Raw genomic sequence first — 19,023 nt, forward strand, 5'->3', positions numbered from 1 at the left:
CTTTCCTGTCTTAATTACGCATGCGCAAAGGGGCGCAATTTATGTAAGGTGCGTTTCACTGTAGTTGACGTTAACTTAACGTTGACTAAAGGGAAGGTGAGTAGCAAAAGGCTGTTATTTATTGTTTGTATTGTTTGTATGTATTGTATTACATCTAGTTAAATTGCATGTCAAAACGTCGAGCACTGTGGATTTTCCCTGAAGCTGTGAAGTTTTTAAACCGCTGACTGAAAGTTCAGTCGGTTGTTAACCGTTGACGTCGTCTGACGTTACGGTTGACCGTTGGTGTAGTTTATTAGCATAGCATTGGTTAGCTAGAGGTTAAGGTTTGTCGGTTGAAAGGCCTGTAAAAGCATTTAGTTGTCTTATCAAGACCTTTGCAAAAAACGTGAGTTTTTCTAAACTTTATTAGGATACAAAGATGAAAATTTTCACGTAGGTTCAGTGGTGGCTCAAGATAATGTGTCAAGGACGACGCTGAAGTTAGCTTCCGATTATGAATTAACGGAAAAGTTCAGGGAAACACAAATAATGATATTTAGCGGCTGATTCGCCGTTTTTTCCACCACTTACACCTATGAAAGAGTGTTAGACATCGTAGTAAAAAGCTTTAACGCTGTATAAACCCACTTCCAAATTTGTGAAACATTTCGTTGCTTATGAAAACAGAAAAAATGGCGATTTCACTGTTTCCCCCCCCCATCTTGACCACATCAGACCAGGTCCAGATCAAAAACCAATATTTTTAGGCTCTCATTATGTATTATTAGTTATATAGTCAATTGTTACAAAAGCAACCCAAGTATTTTGCAGTGGTGAGATAAACTTGTAAAATATATCGTAGAGTTTTTCTGTGAATTCCCGTAACTAAAGCGTTTTCAAACATAGAAAAGTATCCTCAGTTAGCCGTCTTGCCGCGGGATTTTTGGTCATACACAGGAACTAAAAAGAAATCTCGTTTCTAGTCGGAAGGCAAAAATCGGTGCACGCTCGGACTGATGCTAGCCAGCTCTTCCTAACGTTTTATTTTAATTATCTTGTCATTTACGTAATGTCATTATTTCTATCTCAAATCATTCAAACTCCGTGACCTCGGCATTCAGCCAGTGTACATGTCGTGATGGTTGTTTAAAGTCTCGGCACAAAATAAAGAGTCATAGCTCAGCTGTTGTTAGCATTTCAAGCTACCACGCTGCCATGCTGCAACACAGCAACCAATGAGAGACGCAGAGGAGGGGATATGCCACCAGAAAGCATTGTGGGTATTCTAAATAAAGATAATTTTTAGATTATTTAACAGTTAATAAATGCTTCCATTATAAGAACAGCTGTCATGTGATTGGCTGAACTATACAGTGAGCATAACGGCGTCAAAATGTATATTTGGAAGCATAAATTGTCATTGTTATGCGTTTAAAATGCTACAAACAATACGAATATATATGTATATATGTGTATTTTATGGCTGTCGTTAGTAGTTCACTGATTAGCCTTTTAGATTTTATTTGTGATCATTTTATTTCATTAAAAAATAGGTGGGATTCAGCTTTCTGCTGTGAGCACCATGACAGTGAAGCGCATGGTCGACATAGTGGTGGTAGGGAAAGAGCAGCTAACCGGCAAGACTATACTTTCAGGGATCATTTCTATAGTTTCTGACTTGAGAAATGTGTTTCTAAAGTGTTTGGTCTCGCTATCCACGATGAAGAGTTGGTGATACTCTTTCCTGAGCGCGAAGCGGGCAGAGAGACTTGATTCAGTTCTTATGCTCTCTGCTTTTGATGACCGTTCACTGTTTCCTTCGGGGACAATGAGGGAAAGAGTATGATCAGAGTGGTAGTGCTTACATGTTGAAAATTAAAAATTATCGATGAATGAAGTCAGTGGTTGACGTTCGCGTTGGTACGGTGTATTTACTTGATTCATAGTTATTTTCCGCCACGAAAATTGGAGGCCCTATCAATATTATGTGACGTTTTCTCAAGTACTGCTGATGTATTTGAACTCTACTTTGTTATATCAAATGCCACTTAATTAATGATGATATAATTAGTTACTAGTTATTTTACAGATTATGATTTTACCATCTCTAAACTACATGATAAGCTTAGACAATATTCGTTTTTATAGAATAAATTACCTAAAGTATCCAAAATGAACTGAATTTCCAGCAGCCACGACATTAAACTGTTGCTTACATGTTAATGAATCAGTAATAATTCTCCATTATTATATAACATAACTCCCTAAATGTGTGCTTTGCATTTGGTACTTTGAGTTTATTTTGCTAATTACACCTCTGTACTGTACTTAAAAAAGTTCATACAGGGCTTTTACCTGGAATGGAGTATTTTTTTGGTGCTTTCCCTTGTGTAAAGGATCTGAATACTTCTCTCACCACTGTTAAGTATACTGGCAACCTTTACTAAACATCTTGTGCCAGTATTCAAAAGTGGAAAGTAACAATCTACTTGTATGCAGTGATACTAAATTTGTCTTTTGCCCTTAACTTTATATGGCAGCTGGAGTGACTTGTTAGCTTACATAATAAGGTTTCAGCTGCTTAGGCGTTTTTTCCAGGAGGGATATTGTATGTTAAAAAAAAAAAAAAAAGATGGAAATTAAATTGTTACAGCCAGTCATAACATATTTATTGTTGTACGTTTTTACTAGAATAGAAGAGTTTCTCCATCATTTAGTGATTTTATTGGGATAATTTTAGATGATAAGGGTACTAAAGTAGCATTATTTCCCACAGACTTGAATACACAAACGCTGTTTTTACATTATGTGGGCTTGTCTGCTGAGTTTTTTTTGTTGGTGTGGACCAGAGTAGGCGGGTTTTTACTCCACCTGCCAAAAAGACCGCCGGCCGGGACGAATTCCGCTCTGCTGGCCTGGAGAAACACTCAAAAACGTTGAAACCAAAAAAGCAACAGTGGCTTTCTTCTCCATGTGAATAGCTGTAGTGTTGGACCGCTCTGTTGTGTCAGTGATTGACGTGAGAAACTGGAGGAGGAGGATCCTGTCCTGGGTCCTGGTGTAGGAGACACAGTTCAACCTGCATGGTGCGGTCAGACACTTCATATGGGACAAGAAGAGAGGAGTTCATTTAAACTTGTCCGTGGCTAAGGATGGATAGTTTCACAAGCTTTTCTTCTGGAGATAAAGGATTTTAAATATACTTTTCACGCAGCATTATTGGCCGCACTCGTCCAGGCGGAAACATGAATCACAAATGATGTTTAACATTTCTATAGATGGAGGCTCATTCTCTAAGAATTTGGAGGACTTCGACTCCATTCGCAGTGTTCTCCTTTACAGGTCAGTAAAGACACCACTCGTGGTAGAAATATTTTGGGTTTTAACACGTATTTAAAGTGCTTTTGTTTGGCTGGAGGCGTGATGCCAGCGGTTTGCTGAATACCGGAGGGGATTTAAAAAAAAAAAAAAAAAACCTCGTGCAAAGTTTGCAAAGAGGGTGAGGAAAGGGAGGAAAAGTGCACTATGTGTGAATTTAAAGCTCAGCAAAGCCAGACAGGCGATTTTTCTTTTTATTGCATATTCAACTCCAGCATCCCCCTGCAGACATTTAGTCGTTGTAGCAGTCAGAAGTTAGTTTGAAGCGACATTATCGTGCCTTCATTGTGCAACTACGATTGTTATTTTGATGTATAGTAATATTTGTACAGCCCCGTGTGTTAATAAAGGGGTTTTAGTCATTTATGGTATACATTTATAGAGGGGTAAACTAAATTTAAGTTTCCCGTAGATTAAAAACCGCAGGCTGCGGTGTTGTCTGTGGTCTCTGCATTATTTAATGCGACGAGAGCTCCACGCTGCCAAGTTAAACTGGCATTCCTTCTTGGCTCGTGCAACTCTGCCCCGAAAGCTTCTTCGTTGTCAGGGGCAACCGCGCCATCCACCAATGAGAGCGGGTGCGTGCGCGTCACGTGACTCCACCAGGGCGCTCGTCAGTTCTGAGCAACATGGCGTGAGTGTATCACGGTTCGTTTTTCCCCTAAAAAAAGTTAAGCTGTCGAAGACGCATTTAGGGATTGCGTGCGAAATAAAACGTTTTATGACCAAATGGCCGTCGCAAATGCCCACCACTGTAGCGGAAAAGCTCTTTCTTGCGGTCAAACGGAAGAAGATGGTGCCGAGCACGACACCGGTAGTGACTGTGAATCCACATCATCGAGTTTCAGCTGCTCCGACTACTCAGAGTAAGAAGATAAAATGTCTCCGAGACTACAAACAAACAAAACAAACCTTTTGGACTTGCAGCCGACAACACCTGACTTCCTAAAGCTACTACAGATTGTCTAATCTGGTTGAACAAGCTAGTCCACAGAGAAGCTATCTTTGTATGTGAGAAGGAGATGCTGTAACATGACACTTAAACAGTCATGTTGATGTTTTACATTGCAGATATTAAAGTAGGCTGTGGTATGTGACTGCTATAGATCATTTATTTACTCATATAATCTACATATAGTTGTTTTGTGACTTGAAAATGACAGATTTAGTCAAAGATGGAGTGTCACCTCATCCACGCAGTTTCAATATCTCCTCCCTTGTGCTTTTCATAGCTTTGGGGAGTGTTCACAAACATGTGAATGGGAGGTAAGCCTTCATTAATAATTCTATGCATCTTGGCATCCTCAGAAAATGTATGGATGTTGCGCCAATGAGCAATAACTGAAGTAACTAAAAAAGGGGAAAAAAAGGTTATTTTGACTCAATACCTTTATTACTCTGAAAACATGATGACATAGCTATTCCTAAATACTGAAACTATACTGATGATGGGGGATATTGTAGAGAAAATAACTGATAATTTGTTTGTGACACATGATGGCAGGCAAGTAGAGGCATTATTGTGCATTTCACTCAACAGACAAATAAGTAGAAAAAAAAGTGACTCTTCAGTGCAACTTTTAAGACCAAGGAAAGACACATAAGCTTTTATCAAAATATAATGATAACCACACTCTAAAATAATATCTACTCCTACTCAGTACATCTCCCGGCTTTACTACTGTCACCCTCTCTTCCAAGTTTCCACTCTGTATTTGATATGAGATATCTTTCAATTCTCTTCCTCTCAGTGACTTGGAACCAGAATGGCTGGACGACATCCAGAAGAATGGCGAGCTCTTCTACCTGGAGCTGAGTGAGGGCGAAGAGGAGGCTGCATTGGCACAAGCTGCCGCCAATCAAGGCGTGTCCACTAACCACGTTCGCTTTAGCGAAAAGGAGGCAGAGATCATCACAGAGCAAAACAAGAAGCAGCGATGCGGCTCAAGGATGAAAGGTGAGCCCACGCTCAAGAGACTAGCGAGGATCCTGAGGAGAAAACACTGGCCCTCTCAGCACAGAGGGAAGGATGGGGGAAAAGACGGCTCAACATTATCATCACCTCCAACATCCATCCTTAAGAACCAGCTAGGCCAAAGGCAGGGTGTGACTGTTCAGCAGCAGCAGCTGAAGGAAGTGTGCGTCTACCTCAACCCTAAACGTCTAGGAGGTTCGTCTGCACCGCTTTCTAACAGTGGAGGCCTGTTGGAGGCTCTGCTGGGGGTGGTGCATCGTCCCTCCTGGATCACAAGACAGGGAGACCCTGCAGGAGTCACGCAGGAAGAAAGACTGACTGTGCATGGATTGATTCCCAACAGTCCGGCCATCAAATGTGGCCAGATCTTAATTGGTGAGACAATATCTATTAATAAAACATATGTTTTTGTTTTTGTGTTCACGGTCAGCTGAAATAGCCTCACTGTCTTTTGTAGACAGTTTTAAAAAGGAGTATGAAGGTAGCCCACTAATACTATATTAGTTTCCCTGAAAATACATGGCTGTTCCTTATAAGGTCATAGGATAGATACATTTTGATCCCAAACTCATCAATTATGTCAGAGCTGCAAGCTGGTCCTATATTAAGGGAAAGGAGCAAAAACAAGGAAAGATATATCTCCTCTAATGTTCAGAAAAGGTCAAGAGTTATCCTAACCTGTTAACAAGTTCCCGATGAGGCGATGGCATGTGAACATACCCTGGTGGAGTAGGGATTGTATCTCAGAAGCTCAACATTAGGGAGAAAAGTTCACTTAGATATAAATAGTAGATTTTGTGACTAACTTTTTGTCTTTTTGTTCACTCTCAAATCTCAACATCACAACAGGTAAAATGCAACTGTGCAGCAGTAACAGTATGATTTCTGTAACAGTCATCTGTAGAGAACAACCCTAAATTGTTACAACATACAGAGATTTATTTAAGAAAAAAGGTCTTAAACCTAAATAATATTACATAAATATATTCTGTAGGAATATACTTCAGGTACTTGTCTAGGTTTGTCACACCTGGAAGTGGAGCTGTGTGTTAAATCCATAGTAATAACTTTAAAGTACTTGTAAACATTCATCATATCATTATTATAGTGTTAGTTTTCAACTATGTGTCGTAAAACCACAAAATTCTTGTTTAAACTGTGTGTAGGATGTTTAATAGCTACTTCACATGGCCAACTCTGAACTAAAACTATTCCCAGTGAAACTTTAAGCACAGTTTAGTGGAGTGAATGACACCATAAACGCAGGCCTGCTCCTGTAGAAATGGTAATCTGTCAGTTTGAAAGTTAGACATCTCTGTAGTGATTTTCTCCTATCTTGGCTAATCATTGGGCAGTTTTTACTCGCAGACAGAGGAATGCCAGTTGTGCTTTACCACAAATGACTACCCACATGAGTTACTGTTTAGAGAAGCTTTTATGCAGCATGGCTACATGCTTAAACAATTATAGTGGTTAAATACCTGAAATAGCTCCGTTACTGAGATGGTGTGCCTCCCTGCACACAAGCAGGTGAAGCCCTTTACTGGACAACAAAAACTCCCTTTATTTATCTATTTGGTACACAAAAGCACAGTTAGTCAAATGATTTTACTGACCATACACTCTCCATGATTGTAACTACTGCAGCACAGGTTTAATGTAATTTTATCCAATTAATGCCATCAAATAAAATCAATCAATCATTAGTTAAGTGAGTATTCAATGGCTGCCCAAACCTGGGTAAAATAAGCATTGTTTATACAGTATCAGGTAACTTGTTGATCTGATCTTGAGTTTCAAGTGCTTTTCAAACAGTTTAGTAGTTATCTTACAGCTTTTTAAACATACACTAGCAGCATTATTTATTAGCACTGTTAAATAGCTATATTTGGTAGCATTAGTCATTTTCATATTTACTATTTGACCTACTGATAAATGCTCCTTTTCTGTGTTTTATGCTCAGGTGATGTGCTCGTAGCGGTGGACGATGTAGATGTGACCTCAGAGAACATCGAGAGAGTTCTGTCCTGCATCCCAGGACCAACACAGGTTTGTTTGTGTAAATCTGCTAAAAATAAAATAAATCAGTTTTTAGTTTTCTTGAGAGTTGTTATTAATGGCCACCGGCTGTCATGAACACAATGCTATATGTTAAAGGTGACAAATCATGTGCATTTCCTGGTCTATATTTTTTTTCTGGGGCTTTACTGAGGCATCTTTGCATGATTTACCATCCAAAAACTCCTTATTTATCTTATACTGGCTCTTTACACATCCCCTCAGTTAAGCCTTTGTCTGAAACAGGCTGTTTTAGCTCCTGTCTCTTTAAGGCCCCCCTCCTGATGAGCCCACTGTGTTCTGATTGGCCAGCTTCAGGAAGCTGCCCATCGGCAGACTTCCTGAGGCAACATAAACAAACAGTAGTTGTAGGATTTCACTTATTTTTCTCATTCGTTACTCGAAATGAAAACTTCTCAAACACATCCGTACATGTTCAAGCCCAAATCTGATCCAGAATATGTGAGTGGACAACGTGAACAACCTTAGTAACAACCTTAGCAACAAAGACCATGGAACGGACGACTGTTTGTGGTTGTGTGCGAGAAATCTGTCATCACGAGGAGGAAGTAGAAGTAACTTTGCAAACGGAGTTTTCAGAGGAGGATGAAGCCCTGGCTTTTGACTAGCAGGGAGCATTTTTACATACATTCACGTAAAGTTTTGGAACTTTGACCATGTTTAACATAAACATCCAACATCATAACAGTATAAAAATAACAAAAAATCACAAAAAGCATGTTATGCACCATTTAAAACAAGCTATGCAACGTCTCTGCCAACATCGGCTGCCCCTCTTTGTGTTTTATGTATCCTGTTTTCATATTGGATTAACCTTCTAAATCTATAAGGTAACATTCAGGTCTTCAAAATTTAAGCTTGTCACAAACAGCAGACTTGAACAGTAAATATAGACATTAAGTTACTTTGAAACCCATTTGTACTCTTAAGCTGCTAAAATGCGTATAAAAAGCAGAAGCCAGCACTGTTTGACGTTAGAAAACCCTCAATTACCAAGAAATGATCCTTTGATCGGTTGCTAAAAAATCCATAGTCTGTGCCCCTGTCGTGCATTTTCACCAGAAAGCAGACCATCAAACAGTAGGAATTTGTAAATGACAGAGTGTGCATGGGGTTGATGGCAAACATGGCGGATAGAGTGCACTGCGGTGCGACTCTTTTTCAGTGGCACAGGAAGCTCACGGTTTTGTTGTGGGATCGAAAGCTCAGCTGATTAGAAGATGTAGTCGGACTCGGAAACAAAATTACATTGTAGGGAAAGAGAGAGGGAGATTTTTTGGAAAAATACAAGGTTCCTCAGGCACCACGATGACTCTGAAAAAACTTGAAATAGAGTTGTATTGCAGACAGATTGATTGTTTTGTGTGACGGAGGACGGTTTTTCTGTTTTCTATGTGGCAGTGCTTCCAGATGGAACGTAGACAGTACTTATTATGTTTGGAGGTACAAATATTAGTATTAAAGTCAGTCCACCGTGCCCTTTGCTAACCCTTATAGCCGAAACGAGCTACAGTTTCTCCTTTTGTGAGTGTGTGTGCATGAGTGTGATTGTGTGTGTGTGTAAATGACTGACATCAACAGGCTGGAATTCCAGTGAGAGCACAGTCCAGTCTAACCACATCCTTATTATTTAGGATGAGAGAAAGTGCTACAGTTAGCCTACTCAGCCTCTTTTCCCAATAATTTCTTAAATTTAGGGTTTGCCTTTTTTTGAAACTTTTCTTCCACTGTCAGAGTCTGAGCTCGATCCTCAGATCAGGCAAGAAAGCTGTTTCTTGAATCCTCGAAGAAGGCTGAAAGAAACTGAAGATACAATAGCTTTAAATCCATTTTACATTATTACCTCTGTGTCCAGGACTGAGTGACCCAGTCAGAATTGAAAGGAACATCACATGGTTGGTGGTTTCGCCACTACCAGACTCTTCCTTAATAATACCCTTAAAATTGGCCAAAATGGCTGCGAGCCCAGATGTAGGCGCCTGCCGGAGAGGCGGGTGGCCTGTGGTTAGTGCTGACAGACCTTGGAGCGTTCTGGGAGTGATCGTTGGATTAGAAAAATACAGTTTCAACATTTGTGACCAGGGAATATGATATTTCTTTTTCTTAAACACAATTGGTAGGCACCATATGGTCTAGGAGAGAGATACAGTCTGCCCACCTTTTTGGAAAGTAATGCACACAACACCTCATGTATTTCTATGAACATACTAAATTGTTTTTTTAGTTGCACGACACAAACGGTGTAAGCAGCTGTACATACAGTTGCTTCATATTTTGTGTTACAGTCAAACACCAAAATGCAGCTGGGGCGTGTCGAGGGAAGATGTAGTGGTTAAAACTTATAACTGGGTCTGCAAGGTCCCCGGTGGTTTGAGGTCAAATCCCAGCAGAGACTCCACTGTGCTGGCAGGCATTCAGCTGTTTCCTACCAAATGCCTCAGAACAAGAAAACTACTCCAACCGTCTGTATTCTCTTTGCAGGATATTCCCCTTACATCAAATGTACACAGTATTATTACTCATAGAAGTACAAGTACAGTGTCTCCGGCTACAATATTACTTCTAGCTGCACCTCACTTTACTTCTTTACAAGAGAAAGATCATTTAAAACATATTTAAGCATCACTGTGCTTTACGTGCAGGCTCACTGATGTGCTAAAGGTCACTATAACTGCTGTTGCTGCTGTAAAGGTACATCCTCACACTTTTAGGACTCCTAACAAATCTTTCTTGAACAGTCCAGCCATTTGAAGCAGAGACTTCATAGTTCATAAGCACATTCTGCTAACCTTTAGGATCCAGCTGCTCTCTCTTTCTCTCTCACATCTGGACTCTGGTTCTGATTTACTTGAATTAACATCAGTTTAGCTCCATAGTCGGCCTCTCTAGCGCTGACAGGTTTCAGCCCAGGGTCAACACAACGTGCGAACAGGTATGCCACCATAGCATTTCTGTAATGCACACCTTCTGTGCTGCATGAGGAGATATGAAGCCTTTCTCTGTTTGCAATTTATTTTAATGGGATTGTGAACATTTTAGCAATGTATTGCATTTAATGTAGTTTGTAAATGTGCATATATGTATATATGTATCATATAATCTTGTGCAAAGATGTGTTTCTTTGCTACATGTAAGTGAAAGTCTGGAGAAAGTTGAATTCTTATGTACAGTATCTTAATTGCAGCCTCTATTAGATATAATCTTACTGTACAAGACTTAAAAAGAGGTTTGACAGACTGTTTTATCAAAGGCACACACGGAGTTGCAGCTCCTGCTCCTTCTGTGCATCTTGACTGCATGTGTTTCCATGTGCGTGCTTGTTGGATTTCCATGCAGCTCTGTTTCTGTTTCCACTGTAACTTTCTATGAATGGCAGTGTAAAATAAGAGCACAGGGGTATGGAAAGTAAAAAAAAAAGAAAAAAAAAGAAATACTGCATGAACGAGAGAGAGAAGATAGGCCGTCTGTTGTCTTGCCACTGTTTCTTGAGCTCGCAGCAGTCTGGTTTTAATTTAGTCAAACACACTCAGACAAGCACACACACACACAGATCCCTGCTATTTGTTATGCTGCGGTTAAGTCTGGATATCTGCGTCACTTTCTCTCTGACAATCGCCATCCTGCTTTTTACTTCTCTGCCTTTTTTCCTGAATGAACGGGTAATGATCGAAGTTTTCCTCCCTTTTGGAAGCACAGCACACAAGCACACCTCTATTTTCCTAAAACAGATGCATGAGCACTCTTAAAATTTCTTGCCAGATATAATCATGTTGAGCCACAGTAACTCCCCTAATTTTTTAAAATGAAGGAAAACTCTGAGACAGACTGGTAGGCAGGCTGATGATGATTATATTTTAGTAGAATAACAGATTTTTCCTTTTCTTCCTGTTTAAATGTGGTCTCTTTCACACAACTTCTCCTATTCTTTCTGCTCCCTTCTTCCATTACTGGATTTGTTAAAACCATCTCTCCACCTTCTCCATCTCCTCCTTCCACCTCCTCCAGGTGAGGCTGACCTTGGAGACGGCGGCTCCGGTGGACGGAGGAAGCGCCGGCGACGCTTTGTCGGCTCGTAAGACGAAGGCCTCTCCACCGGTCAGCCAGCTGGTACGTCTGCTGTGGGGGGAAGACACGGCCGAACTCCAGATGTCTATAGGTCACATCCCGCACATTGTCATGTACCTCTCGCTGAAGCTGGACTCAGCATCGCCACAAGAGGAGGTAAGTTTGTATAAAATGTTTTGACGTGTTCTCATCCAGGTATTCACAGCATTGACATTTTAACACAGACAATAATGTGAATAATCAACAATAAAGACTTCAGTCTAAACTTCAATTTAAAGTATTAAAAAGCAACATCTGTTTTGGGCATAAAGTGACGGGAGGCGACACTGCAATAATACCATAAACAAAGTTGATTAGTCGATCACCAGAAAATTAATCGGCAACTATTTTAATAATATAATAGTAATTTTTAAGGAAAAAGGGTAAATATTTGCTGGTTGCAGCTTCTCAAATGGGAGGATTTGATACTTTTATGTGTCATCCATGATAATAAACTGAATATCTTTAGATTTTGGACTGTTGATCAGACAAAACGACATATGAAGACATCTCCTTGGGCTCCAAGAAACTGTAACAGGCATTTTTTTTTTTACTGTTCTCTGACATTTTATAGACAAAATGATTAATCAGTAATGAAAACAATCATTAGCTGCAGTCGTAGTTGTGATAGTTGGGCTGCTGTTTGTAATTTAGCGCTCAGTGATTATAAAGACTGAGTCAGTGTTGGAAAGGAGACCCGTAGATGTGGAAACCAAAATGCAAGACATCAAACGAGGAAGTGTATGTATAAATGTATGAATTGTACTGGATGTTTTTAGTTGCACACCTTTTCATTATGCATGGTTTCCCCTCTGGATCCACAAAAATACTTAACAAAGTCTGAACCTCGTCAGCCTATTGATCATAAAATCTCATTTTATGGTTATCTTAAATTTAGAACAGCTGTAAAGCAAAAACACAGTTTCTGCTGTTGTGGGTTTTAAAAAATGTTGGCTGTAAAATACTGGTGGAAAAAAGCTATTGATTTAACCAAACCCCACCCACTGGAAAGTACTTCAACCAGAGCAGAGACTTTATGAGGGACCTTTCTGGTTCTTCTGGTCAAAACGCTAGTAAAGTTCCTAAAAAGGTTCCTGGGAAAGTTCCTTTGGTAGGAAACAATTTGTTATTAAAAAGCAGCACACCTTTCGTGGCAGTCAGGTGTGCGGTAGGTGCTCAGAGTAGCAAATCGTTAATATTCCACATAAGGTCAATTTGAATTATAATAAGCAGAACATGAAGACTGTAGTTGGTTTCCAAAACCTGGATGACCACATAGATTTACATCCCTTTGGAAAGAAAATGAGGAAACTTGATCCCGACTTTGTGGTCGAAGGCACCCACGACTCTGAGCAGCCATATTAAAACCAATAACATATAACTGAACAGAGGAGTTTAATCATCAAGTGTATTCTGATAATTGAATATTAAAAATGACTTAAGTTATGTTGGAAAGCCCGAACCGAGGAGTGAAAAGCTCTTTTTGAATTTCTCTGATGTGAGTCAGACTCTTCGGAGGACTACTGCTCTGGACGGCCTCCAACGCCTGCGGGAGCAAATAACAGAAAACAGAGAGAAAGTGGAGACTCTCTGCCCCCCTGCACAGCTCCTGTCGGAGGAGAAAAAAAAAAAAAAAAAAAGATCCGCCATTTTAACTTTGTGAACTTTATCCTCTGTAGCGTTGAATCCACACATGCAATTTTGGCTGAAGTAAAGCAGTCTATAAACAAAAGTATTAAAAAAATGTTTAATTTTTTAAATTGGATCCATGCAGCGGGAGCTGTTCTACATCCCATACGGTCGGCTTGTAGTGATGTGTTAATCCCAGTATGTTTACTCGCTGAGAGACTCATTTGCTTACCGACACCCTCTACACTGTAATCACATTTCCCATGTGGACGACTACTGGCTGGTTTATGTTTTCTTTACGGTTGTACTTCATGCTTCTGCAGTTCCTTCTCGTGTATCTGCATGCCAGATTTTTTTAAATGTTAACCTAAAGGCAGCGGAGATAGAGAGTACGGCTTGTCTGGAGCCACATTAGCCAGTCAGCGGTTGATTTTCTAAATGACAGTGCCGTGCAAGAACCCGCGAAAACTCTGACTTTGATTTTTTAGTCCTTTGATTGTAGGGTTGCAGAAATCAGAGAGGTTCAGCGGTTGTATTTTTGAGTTTTAGCTGTGTGATGACTTTGGGATCTGAGCGTTTTTTTTTTTGTTGTTTTGTTTTTTTGTGTGTACAGACATGGCTGAAATGTTTTTACTGTGTCGGTTGGTCTTCAGCAGCACTCAGAGACTTTTAGTGGGCCGCCTGCATACGGTTTTGACCCCAAGGTGAATATCTTCCTTAGGCAGTTGCTTGCGTCTTTGTTCTGGTTGCCAAGGCTACAAAGGCCCGTTCATTCAAGGTTTTTATCCCCTCACCCACCTCTACGTCCTCTGATCCTCTCAGCAGCTCGCCTCTTATCCGCCCTGGTATCCTTCAAAGTTGCCCGCATGCCGACAGGAATACTAATATCACAAACAATACACTGAATTTGCCCAGAGCGCTCTCTTCTCTTTTCTGCTTTGTGGTTTATACTAAAGTGTTTTTTTGGGTTTTTTTTTTTCTTACTGTGACATCTGGTCCTGCAGATTTTCAGATTGCAGGAATAAACGTTTTTTTCATCCAGGGATGAATACCAACGTAATAATGATATGGTTTTGCAAACTATTTTAAAATGCACAACCGTTTCCCCAAAAGTGCAATGAGTTTCTCCGAGCTTCAGCTGAGCGCCTGAAGCTGCCTGTGAATAATGTGCGGCGTGATGTTAAAGCAACATGCTTTGTTTGTTCCAAAGTGAGATTGTTTTGGACAGTAAAACTGAAACCAACAAACATTGTTGAGGTGAGAACAACCATGCAGCGGTTCATCCATTCATTCCATCATCCAGAGGAGACATATATTTTGGTATCTTTGGTGTCGCTACCCAACAATAGACAAATACCACATTTTTATGAGACTATTTTTCTGCTGATAGGTTAACCAGATATATAATTGCTGCTGGATATATAATTTTCATGACACGGATATGCCAAATTGCTCCGTGTGTGTGTGTGTGTGTGTTTGTGCAGGAGGAGATCTTGTATCAGTATCCGGTGTCTGAAGCATCCAGCCAGCTGAAAGGAGTGAGGGGGATCTTCCTCACTCTGTGTGACATGCTGGAGAACGTCACAGGAGGGCAGATCATCAGGTAGGTGAAGCAAACAGCTCGTCCTGAACTTCAGGTTTGGAGTAAACAAGTCATAACGCAACTTTAAACACCAGAAGAGAAATAGTGTGATTGCTGGAGTTTAACTTATAAAGTCGAGAAAATCTTTTGTCATGTTGAGTGTAAAGACAACAAACTAAAGACTGTGAAGGTTTTTATGGAAGTGCTGTAGGAAGCATTTTAAATCACCAGAAACTGTAAAATAAAATGCAACCCACAATTTTTATATAACAATTTAAGCGGCAGGATGTTTTGCTTGCAACTGCATCTTAATCAGGTTAAACTGTCCATTGGAAATGAAATCTAATAGTATAATGGTTTTAATAGCTCATAGTTATATTTCATACCAGTAATACTGTCAGTGCAGGTGAAATCAAGACCACATTCCTGCCTAATCCTTCAACTTTCCGTCATGAAGAGGATCATTCAGTGCAGTTTTCTCTTTTGTTTTTGCTAAAAGTTATAATCATACAGTGAGTCGTTTTTCCACCTGCTTTGTACTTCTTCCCTCTGTTGTTGAAAACAAAGAACCAAGACCCTCTTTCTAATTTTCTATCCAACTGAAGTCAGTGGCACAAATAAGATGCTGAAACAGCGTCTGCAGTTGTCTTATTTATATTAACTATAATAATATATCAAAAATAAATGATACATGGTGATAAGAACTGTCCACTTCAAAACCTCAGGAAAAAAATAACACCTTATTCCTTGTTTTCTATCAGATTGAACCCAGAGGATGCAGTGTGCGACGCTGCGATTGTCTTATTTACATTCATTATAAAAATATATCGGAACACGTGATAAACGATGATAAAACGTTACCAAAGATGTAGGTCAAGTTCTTTTTGTTGCAGTCCTGCTTATTCTTTACTTTACTTTTCTGCCAGTTCAGTGTTGGATGTTTTGAAAATCAACACAACAGAGTTTAGTCTAAACCAACAGTGAGCTGTGAGAAAATCTTGGTATTTCCGGGCCTCTATTTAATGTTAAGAATGTAACAATTGTGTTAAATCTGTTTTAACTTTTCCACTCTGTTCCTCCATTTTTCACACTCTCATTTCACCTTCTCCCCTTCCTCCTCTAATCCTTTTTTTTTTTTTTTTTCTTTCCTCCTTCCTTTCAGTTCATCTCTCCTGCTCGGGAAACATCTGGTACATGTGGGCTACTGGAAGGAAAGCAACAGCCTGCTGGTCATCGGTCTTCCTGCTGATAGGTAGAGGGAAACACCTTCACACACACACACACACACACACACACACAGATCACTGAGAGTCTGTGTTTTATCTACACACAGGATCGGATCAGTTTCATAATGCAAGTGTAAGATCTGACAGCAGATTTTCAGGGTATCATTTTTTTTTTTTTTTTAAATCATGGCTCTGCTGTGGTAATAAATTTTCAGAGCATGACGTTTGCTCGAGCAACTAACTACTTCTGGAGAAGAGGAAAGACATTTAAGAGCACGATCTGTAAAAATAATTGAAAGGGACCATCCGTTTTTTTCTCAATTTCAGCGAGCACATGTGCTTCTTTTTGTCCTTAGTCGGCAGCATGAATACCTCTTTAAGGAGCATGTGGTTGTAAAATGGGTTCTTGAAATGAGTCATATTAGCCCTCTTTTTTTTTTTTTTCTTATTTTTATTCTTAGCAACCAGATCAACTCAATCAGTCATCATAATGGTTGAGAAAAAAATCATTCATGCTTAAAAGTTAATGGATAGATTTTTAAGGGGACACCCACAATTATTTATAAACTGTTTTCCCTCGTGGCTTCTGGCTGTTAGTCCAAATATTTGATAAGCAGTAGATCTGCTGAAGCCGAAGTTTATCCAGTTCTGCGTTTTTGACAGTTTTCCGTTTTCCCTCCAGGGTTCCACTGCTGTATCTGCAGACGGTGGTGGGAGACGTAGTCCGGACATTAAAAGTGATGTACGGCTCCTTAGACAGGTTGGTTCGGTTGTAGCTTTCTTGTGGTTCCGCTGGGAGAGCGGCGTTTTCCCAGGTTGAAACTTTTCCCCCTTTCTGGACGTCATTTTTCTTATATATTTTACTGCGAAATATACTGAAATGAAAATAGTGTGTTCCAGCAAATCAAAGCAAAAGGTGATTCCCAGCTGGTTTTTGCACAAAGTTTTCATTGTCCCTCAAATATTCTTCCATTCCTCCTCTTTTTTCTCCCTAAAATATAAACATTCTTCTTCTGATTTCCTTTATTACTGGAGTGTGTTATAATGACAGCCGTTTGTCAACGTCATGGTGTCCTCCGCAGCGCGTTCTGTAAGGCGGATCATGCTCCCAGGCTGGACCATTTCTTCTGCCTGTTCTTCCAGCAGCTCATCCAGCCGTCTCGCTTGAGGGACGGTTTCTCAGCCCCGCCCCCCGACGTCTCAGGGACACTCTTCCTCGACGGACTGCCGGCGGTCCGATGGCTCACGCTGCCTCCCGAAATCAAGGTGAATTTCTGTTTGTGTGTGTGTGTAAAGACCAGTAGAAGATTTTGAAGGGTTTTTTTTCCATGAATCAGTCATAAATACAACAAAAAATAGTTTGTTTCTGCTCCCAGTAAAGCAATTTGAAGTTGAATTGTTGCCGTCTCAGTGCAGCTATGGCGCCCTCTAGTGTCCCCTGTTAAAAATAACACAATTTACCTGCTGGATTGTAAATGAAAGTTTTATTCATCATTTAAGTAAATGATCTCCATGAAGATATTGAGTCATTGCAGAAGCAAAGAATGTAGATAACAGGATATACAAAAACATTAATTATTCAGTGTTATTAAGATGATATTTGGTTTTCTTTTCTCTACAGGTGGAGGTGGATACTGTTCTCTCTGATTTTGAGTCTTCTGATTTTGGAGAAATGGTGAGCAACATTTTCTTTATCAGTAATGGACGGATGTTTGAAATTATTTTCACAGATCATACTACTAAAATGATTTCCTGTGAGTCTCCACTTTGCCCTGAAATGTATAGTACCAATATAATACCACTTATCATAAATAATATGTTAAGACATACAGATAATAAGCATCTGTAGTTCTTGTCCTGGTGCTCAGTAGATGGACGCCATCTGTCTTTTGGCTTTAGAGGCGTCTTCATCAATGTCTGTGTGTTTTTAATGAGAAATTAATGAGGTCTGCAATGTTCTCTGTACATGCAGCATTAACTGAAGGACAAAATGAGAGGGAAGATTATTGATTAGTTAACTAAGAAAAATGAGACAGACAACCACAATTTCAATAATTACTGACCTGTTAGCGTGAGTGCACTCAGTTGGCAATTTTAAGATCAAAAGCGTTGCAGCATAGCATTTTTTTTTTCAGTTAGAACATTTTATGAAATGAAGATACTGTTTAACATTATTGAATAAATCTCTAGTCTAGCTGTCAGTTTGTCATTGTTTTACCCTCCTGTTACATCTGGTTCCACTACATCTCATCGTTTTTTTGTTTTTTTTTAACCTTTGTCTTTGTTTCGTCTCAGTCTGAGGACTTTTTCGGCCTGAGGCGTCTCTATGTGATTCTCGGCTCCTGTCTGTTCTACAAGGTAAGCGTCACCGCTGTGTGTAGCAGTGATTGTATACAGAAGACGACCTTTCACACACGATAACCAGATGAGCTTGTTCTCTGACTCAGTGACGAATCATCAGCCTAATCTCTGTGAAAATGTCAACTATGTTGAAAACAGAGAAGGACGACTTTGAGCAGCAGACTGTTGTATTCTTTGTTACAAAAAAAACAAAATAAATTCTCACATGATCATCTAATTAACCAAAAAGATTTAAAAAGGCTTCTTGTATCAAATGCATTCAGCTCTAAAACCCTCAACACTTATTTACAGAGTATTTCCTTCAATAATCCACTGTCTCCCCTCTCAGTCCTACCTGATCGCCAACCATCTTCCTAAAGAGGACCTGCTGGACGTGTGCCTGTACTGTCAGCACTACTGCCTGCTGCCGCTGGCGTCTGAGCAGCGGGTGGGTCAACTGGTCATCTGGAGGGAGGTGTTTCCTCAGCAGAGAGCCAACAGCACCAACAACAGCAGCAGCAGCAGCAGCAGCACAGCGACGGGCTACAACCAGCCTCAAGGACGACACTTCCTCCTCATAGTGGGGCTGGTGAGGAGATGAATCGTTACCTTTTGTCATTGTTGGAAAGTCTTCTGTTCTCTGAGACGATTCAGATTATCTTTTAATATCTTTTAACAGCCAGTACGAATGATTACAGTGATGAAAACCTCTTTCAGCGTTGATATGG

The 19,023-nt window shown here is 40.0% G+C and overlaps 1 protein-coding gene and 1 non-coding gene across 6 annotated transcripts in view; both read left to right on the forward strand.

Moving 5' to 3' along the window:
* The window catches only part of intu (inturned planar cell polarity protein), a 23,469-nt gene continuing 4,446 nt past the window's right edge, over positions 1 to 19,023 (forward strand). Inside the window, exons 1-11 of one of the 5 annotated variants that reach the window (XM_067580222.1) lie at positions 1 to 96; positions 5,112 to 5,710; positions 7,299 to 7,384; positions 11,420 to 11,635; positions 14,632 to 14,750; positions 15,892 to 15,981; positions 16,638 to 16,715; positions 17,038 to 17,221; positions 17,577 to 17,630; positions 18,251 to 18,313; positions 18,645 to 18,884. In XM_067580222.1, coding sequence (XP_067436323.1) covers positions 5,311 to 5,710; positions 7,299 to 7,384; positions 11,420 to 11,635; positions 14,632 to 14,750; positions 15,892 to 15,981; positions 16,638 to 16,715; positions 17,038 to 17,221; positions 17,577 to 17,630; positions 18,251 to 18,313; positions 18,645 to 18,884 — 1,530 coding nt within the window. In that variant the 5' untranslated portion in view covers positions 1 to 96; positions 5,112 to 5,310. Of the gene's footprint in view, positions 97 to 437; positions 1,259 to 2,691; positions 3,325 to 3,736; positions 4,227 to 5,111; positions 5,711 to 7,298; positions 7,385 to 11,419; positions 11,636 to 14,631; positions 14,751 to 15,891; positions 15,982 to 16,637; positions 16,716 to 17,037; positions 17,222 to 17,576; positions 17,631 to 18,250; positions 18,314 to 18,644; positions 18,885 to 19,023 lie in introns of those variants that run through there. The other 4 variants (XM_067580221.1, XM_067580219.1, XM_067580218.1 and 1 more) reach the window with 4 other exon arrangements.
* On the forward strand, positions 1,622 to 1,838 carry LOC137175277 (small nucleolar RNA U3). The gene has a single exon (XR_010925605.1). It is a non-coding gene; the product is annotated as a small nucleolar RNA U3 (small nucleolar RNA).

This window comes from Thunnus thynnus, chromosome 22, assembly GCF_963924715.1.
Source record: "Thunnus thynnus chromosome 22, fThuThy2.1, whole genome shotgun sequence".
NCBI classification, from domain to species: domain Eukaryota; kingdom Metazoa; phylum Chordata; class Actinopteri; order Scombriformes; family Scombridae; genus Thunnus; species Thunnus thynnus.